The sequence below is a fragment of the Triticum dicoccoides genome, chromosome 5B (genome assembly GCF_002162155.2).
Source record: "Triticum dicoccoides isolate Atlit2015 ecotype Zavitan chromosome 5B, WEW_v2.0, whole genome shotgun sequence".
In the NCBI taxonomy this organism is placed as follows: Eukaryota; Viridiplantae; Streptophyta; class Magnoliopsida; order Poales; family Poaceae; genus Triticum; species Triticum dicoccoides.
The window spans coordinates 36,530,208-36,537,218 of NC_041389.1; the positions used below are offsets into that span (position 1 = coordinate 36,530,208).

Consider the following 7,011-nt stretch of genomic DNA (forward strand, 5'->3'; position numbering starts at 1 on the left):
AGTCCTAACCCCACTACCAGTGGCCGGCCTTTCGGGTCTCGATCCACTAGGCTGCTTGGTTTCACGCACAACCTCCGACTGGCTGCCCACAAGCATCCAGGATATGTAAATATAAACTAGCATGAAAATTCGGTTAAAATTATGCATGTGTCAGCGATGCAAAGCCAAAGCAGCAACGCTGCAATAAGATACTCCCTCGGTAAACAAAGCGTGGTGTCAGGAGCAGGAGCAGGACCAACCATGGTCGCCGCTGATGGTAACACCGCACGCAGCACGCAGACGGACGCACGGGCATCAGCAGTGAGCCGTGCACGCAACATCGTGCCTTCTCTGCAGGCTACAACATCTCTCTCCTTGATCAAGTCGTGGCGTTGTAGGCCCAGCGTCAAAAATGCATAATGGCAGTACTCTCTCCGATTCATATTACTTACTCGTCTCTTAAAGGTCGGCGGAGGGAGTAGTAAAATCTTTCCGTGAGTTCCTGATCTTACTTTGCTTCTCGACTAAGACTCCTCAACTCCTCAAGACAGCTAGGAAGAAGGGAGCAGGCTCACAAAACCGGCCAAAACCCCGGCAAGATCTCTTTCCAAAAGGTCCTTTTGCGAATTGTTAAGGCAGGGAGAAGAAAGTAAGGTCCGTCCCATTCCCGTCCATCGTGGCCGCCAGTCATGGATCGGAGGCCGGTGGTTCGCTGTCGCCGCCTACACGGCTCCATGTCAGCCCTGCGCCTCTTTTCATCAGGCAGTGTAAAGTCGCCACCTACCACCCCTTGTTCTGGAATATGCACGCACGCCCATCCATCTCAAGATTCATCTCTGAAAGGATCTCCTACCAAAACTTCCAGCCTGTGTCCACCCCCAAACTCTATCTCATTCTCCTCGTTCGTCCCCGCGTCTTCTATTTTTCATTCGGGAAATAGATACATCTTACCTGCTGCTTCATCTCTATGACCGCTGTAGTGCTTGGTTAGGTGAGACTTGGGTTATATATACCTGTTTCAGAAAGAAGAAGACAACTTGACGGTTTCTTGCTTCCGAGCATTTTCACGGACAGCAATGCCAAGGATCATCCCACAAATAATAAAATGTCACTGAGTTTCCGGCACTGTGACCCCCCTCCAGGAACAGCCAACTCTGAATATGAAACTCCGCTAGAATTGCTGCTCTAACCGGTACAGACGTACACACAGAAAAAACTGTCATACAAAATTCAGCCAAGCATTTCTGCTAGTAATTAATCTGAAACAGAGTTCCTATCTCATACTCCTTCCGTCCAAAAATAAGTGTCTTAACTTTGTACTAACTCTAATACAAAGTTGTACTAAGCTTGAGACACTTATTTTGAGACGGAGGGAGTACATCGTAATCGACCAATCATCCCGGCGTTACACGCACGGCCTATTGTGAGGGTGTTCTCAACATCACCAACGATTCTGAAAGCCAGATCACGGAAAATTACACTGGCGGAAATATTCTGCGCATGCTAGAGACAGAGGAAACATTTGTGGCGTGCAAGGCGTCTGCGACAGGGATGCCACGTACGGGTCTTCTTCTAGCAGATTGCGAGGTTTCGGCTTTTTTGGGAGCCAGAGAATTGCGAGTGATCATCGCTTTAGTTAGTACTAGTACTTAGCACAAATAAAAGCTGGTGCAGAGAGCTGAGTATGTGCATTTGGGAGGGACCAGCCGGCGGCAAATCATTCTGGCCGATGTCCCTACGCATCAAAACTCTTCTTCTTAATTAATGAAAAAGGCAAAGCTTTCGCCTCTGTTAAAAAAAAACTCTACCTCTTGAAAGGAAAAAATACTCTTCCTCTTTGTTCTTCTTCTCCTTGTCAGCTAGTAGACCAGCACGGGTCCAAAACCATGTGACCTCAGCGTTTGGTCAGCTGTAGCTTTTCATCCTGTGCTGGTACTCTACTCACTTGGGAGTCATATTTTGAGGGGGTGTTGTTTGGCGCGCCACGGCTAAGGAGATAGCTCCGGCTGAATCAAAAGGAAGTCATCATGAAAGTTGTGAGAGGTTTGTTCCAATCAGAAAGTTCCATTTGCTACGGCTACTCTCTTGCTCCATATTCCATCTCCGTGCAAGACAGTATCATGAGACACGTGAACTTTGGCCTAGTTCCAACTTCCAACGCACATTTTTCACATTTTTCATGATTCCAAACTAGTAGTACTAGCTAGTTCTTGGACTGGACGGCCACGGAGCCCCGGAAAAGGCGTGCGCCAACTAGCAGTCATGGAGCAAACCTAGCAGTCGTTAGACCATGCCAAACCGCTAATACCTTGGATGATGATGCTCCTCGTTGTATATTCTTCTTCTTCTTCTTCTCTTTATTTGTTGGTTGCTATCAACATCTAGAGCCCAACTTGGCAAATCTGACCCCTATACAATGCGTAGACCCAGCCGCGGGCAGTAACCAGTGATCCCTAATTTTTCTTGGCTGCATTCAACTACCTCATATTAGATACCTAAAATCCATACAAAGCATGCAAAATTAAAATTTATGTACTATGTACATTATAGGTAATCTAAGCTAGCATACAGTACTTGTCGTCGCCAAAGATATCAACAACCTCCATGCCGGCAATGCCGGACGGCCCTGCCTCTGGGTGGATGGTCTCCTGCCGCATCTCCGGCTCCTCGTCGGACACTATCTCGGCAAAGATTTTATCAAACTCCGTGCCCCGCTGGCAGAGGAAGCGGCGGTTGGCCTCCACCTCGGCCTCCGACTGGATGGAGTCGAGGATGGCCTACTGCTCGCTGCCTCCTCCGCCTGGGCCACCTCGTACTCCGCCATGGCGAAGCTCGCAACCAAAGGCGTCGGATCCGCTTTCGCTTGCGGCCTGCGTCGTCCTCCTCCTCCTCCTCTGGCTCCGCATCCTCCATGGCGGCGTCCTGCTTTGCCTCGACCTCTCCCTCTGCCTCCTTCTCGCCCGACTCCGGCGAGTCCGGAGGCAGGCCGGTTATGATCCGAGCTTCGTGCCACGCCTGAATCTCCTCAAGCAGCTCAACGCGCCGCTTCCGACGTGAGCATGGTGTATGTCGTCGCCTTCTGTTGGGCCATGGCTATCGGCGGACGACGAGCGAATACAAGGGTGGCGACACGGAGAGGAGGGAGATGAACGGAAATGGATGAGGCTAGGGTTGGGGGTCGCCGCCCGGCTTAAATAGCCGGACTTTGGCCCTCGAACGGTGAGCCGGAGGGGTGCCACGCGGCGGCATGAATACGTCCATACCCGTCCCGAAGGAGAAGCGCGTCAAACTGATGGGTTTCCATGTGGGAACCCGTTGTCAACCCAACATGGCGGGCCCGCCTGGCGCGCCCAGCCACCCCATATCTGTTTCAGATTTGGATTGGGTATGAGTGGTGCCGGTCACTCCGAGTGTGTAGGACCGACATGAAGAGCCCGTACATTTCAGTTTTTCTTACCGGTCAGGCGGCTGTAGATGCTCTAAAGCCTTGTACAATGCTATAAGTGTTTAGGGAGGTGCTTAAAAAAATAAATCTGATTTTTCTGAAGCAGCGGTGCCTATTTATATAGGAGAGACGTCTAATTAAACGTCTGCCATGTATAAATAAGTATCGATGCTTAAGAAAAATCTAGTTTATTTCTGCAAGCACCTCGCATTGTATAAGGCGTAACGAAATCAACCAAGATGATTCGTGCATGAGAGGCCCGGAATGGCGCCGATGGAGCATGCGGTGGTTGGCATAATGCAAGCCACGGAAAGTGAAGAAAAAAGAATGGCATTGCTTCCAAAGATCTTCTTTGCCATTCCAGCGGCAGCTCCGGCATTTTTCGAGTTTCTTGGGAAGCGGATTTGACCTGACCCGTTTGCACGGGCGGCCCAAGGAAACTGACACGAGAGCGTCCATTTTCCATGGGTGTAACGGGTGAAAAATCAAGAGCAGCGCAGAAAAAGAAGACGGGGAGGTGAGATTGGAAAGAAAGTTGCACCCATTCCATCCCGGGAAACATGCATCGTGGCCGAGCCTGTTGCGCCAACCACCCGCTGTGCACCCAGACCCATTCAGCGCCGGTGACGAGCAGAGAAACGCTGTGGACGAGGAAGCAGTGATGCGTGCCGAATGTACACCGAAACGGGACGGATTCGGTGGCCCCGTGGCTCGGATTTGCACTTGTCCGCGTGCCACAATCAGAATCGAGACGGCAATGAACCAACGATCGGTGCTCGTGGACGACGACGATGATGATGAACCGGGCCTGGGCGTGGGTGGGCAGCGGCGGACGCTCTTTCGCTACCTGAACCGCTGTCTAGGCATTATCTATCTATGCAATGTTTTGGCGCTAGTAGTATTAGATTTAGATGGATGGAGAGCATCTTCGTGCAAGATGTTGCTGACATTTCGCTGTTGGGTGCTCGGCATGCCATGTGCGCCATCTGTCGTGCATCTCTCTCTTTCTCTTTCTCTCCTCTTGAGCAGTAGGACTACGTACGTCCGCTGGAGAAATGTTGAACCAAAATTTTGACTTCTTAATTAACGTAGGCATGGCTCAGAGAGGAACAAAAGTTAAAACGCCTACCAAAACAGGGCAAGCCAAAACAAGAATGAAACGCTTGAATTTAATAGCACCACCCACCACTTACTAGTTTGTTGTCTAGTCTAAAATAAAATAAAATAAAATAAACAAATAGTAGAACACAGTGGTTACATATGCCCAACATGCACAAACCACCGCCAATCGAGCCAGCCGGCGTGCCCTGCCCTGCCCTGCCCTCATCTCTCTGATCTACCTCCATGCATTGTCCTAATCCGTCCCCAGTGGCTAACTAACAACTAAGCAAAGCACGATTTGGCCACCACTTTTCCATTATCAATAATCAAACCAGTTTAGCTTACTCTAATGAGCATAATGTCTTATTACTGCACTGGTATTATATTTAAATCGTACATGATCACCCAAGCTGAGATCAGCATGCAAATCATTAACACGAGGGACAAGCACCACCCCCTTGCTTATATTCAAAAGCCTTCAAACAAACCGGCATGAGCGATGAGCTATATGAAAAGCATTCAGACAAAACGGCCAGCTTGGCCTCACCCCAGGCACCAGCCTAAACAAGTTGGGCTGCTGAGCTATCGCACTGATTAAACATCATTATCGTGCTAACTTGATCGGTGGCAAAAGGAGAGGTGATGGGGCCTTATCAATCACACCGGGAGAGCAGTCATTTTTTTTTTTACCTTCTGTCAAAGTCCTTCGTTGATGACTCGCGTTTTTTAGCGGTTGGTCAGAGGCTGCTCACGAGCTGGCCACAAGAATCAACAAGGATATACTCTAGACATGCATGATTGGATTGGAGCACAAAGGACGACCTTTCTACTAATTAATTAATTCATCTAGAGAAGATTCTTTAGCTGTATATAATCCGGTTTTTCTCTTTCATGTTTCTCTCTCTCATGTTTTTTAGCTTATACAAAATGCTAGTAAGTGCTAGTAGGGTGGAAGATCTCATTGATGCTAGTACTATTCTACATGTAAAGGCTCTCATTACAATTACATGCTCTATTTAGAACAGTAATAGTAGCAATAACAAAAGAAGAAATTAAAGAGGAAGAAGTGAGAAGAAAAAGGATTGGTCAAGGAGAGCTTTGACCTCCCAATCGAAGAGAGTAACAAGCTACTCTACCTACAACCAGAGAGGTCCGTCTCTATTACGATTATGAGGACGGCCGCCTCTACTTTTCCGCCGGTGGCCGGAGCCGTGATCAGATCACATGACGCTGCACGAGTTGGGGTTCTCGTCGTCGAATAGGCGGTACGAGTCCTGGAGCGGCGGCGGGGGCGGCGGCGACGCGTGCGTCCCGGGCGGGCTGTAGTAGTCCTGGTAGTAGGACTCCGGCGACGCGTGCGGGTACGGCATGTAGAGGTAGGACGGCGACCATTGCTGCATTGGCTGCGCCTGCTGGGAGTAGGCCTGCTGCGCCGGTGGCGGTGGGTGCTGCGTCACCATCATGGAGGAGGAGGAGGAGTACCCGGCCTGCTGCTGCTGCGAGTAGCCCTGCTCCGGCTGCGGCGCGTAGTGGGACACGCTCGCTCTCGGCTGCGCCATGTTGTAGCTCATCACCGGCTGCGGCGCGTTGAATTCCTGGTGCGCGTACCTCGGCGCATGGGCCGGCGCCGGCGCTGGGGCCAGGGACCTATCCGCGTCCTTGGGCTTGCTCTGTTTCTTCTTCGCCTCGCCCTCGTCATCGCCGGCCTCCTTTGCAGCGGCGGCGGGCTCGGTGCCCTTTGCTTTGGGTTTGGGCTCGGCCGCCGCGCCCTCGCCGCCGTCTTTCTTTGCCTCGTCGCTTGGTTTCGCCTCCTCCTTGTCAGCCTTCTTCTCAGACTCTGCTTCCTTCTCCGTCTCAGGCTTCTTCTCCGAGGCCGTCTCCTGCTCCGGCTTCTTCTCCGAGGCCGTCTCCTGCTCCGGCTTCTTGTCTGAGCTGTCGGCCTGCGGTTCCTCCGCCGGCTTCTTGTCGGCCACAGCAGCATCCTTGCTGCCGTCCTCGGCCGGCGCGGGGGCGTCGGCTGGCGCAGGGTCGGGATTCTTGGCAGGCGTGTGTTGCCATGGCAGGGCCTGCTTGCCAGACTTGTTGAGCCTCTTGATGAGCGTCTCGGCGTCCACGGTGCCGGTCACCATCACCTTGTGCAGCTGGGCGTCCACCTTCACGTCCTGCACGCCTGAACATCCCAACCAAAACGCGCGACGACCACTTAGCTAGTTATAATTAAGCCGAAAATGCAGCGGCGCGAGGAGAAGGAGGAGGGTGACGCTAGTACCTTCGACGCTCTTGAGCACCTTCCGGACCTTCTTCTTGCAGCCATGGCAGTGGATGGTCACCCTCAGCACGAAGGTCTGCAGATCCATGGGATGGGAGTGCGCTCTGGCCTCTGGGGACTGGTCACCGTCGTCTCGCTTCTTGGTTGGGGAGCAGGATGGGGGCGCGCTCGAGTCTGTGGCTCTGAGGGCGCTGGGAACTCAGGGGAGGCAGCAGAT

The 7,011-nt window shown here is 51.9% G+C and overlaps 1 protein-coding gene across 1 annotated transcript; it reads right to left on the reverse strand.

The window, feature by feature from the left end:
* Positions 1-5,390: 5,390 nt before the first annotated feature.
* Positions 5,391-7,011, reverse strand: LOC119307205 (heavy metal-associated isoprenylated plant protein 35-like). The gene is made up of 2 exons (XM_037583302.1): positions 6,795-7,011; positions 5,391-6,695 (listed from the first exon to the last, which is right to left on the reverse strand). The coding sequence occupies exons 1-2, from the start codon at positions 6,880-6,882 to the stop codon at positions 5,746-5,748; spliced, it is 1,038 nt and encodes a 345-aa protein (XP_037439199.1). The 5' UTR covers positions 6,883-7,011; the 3' UTR covers positions 5,391-5,745.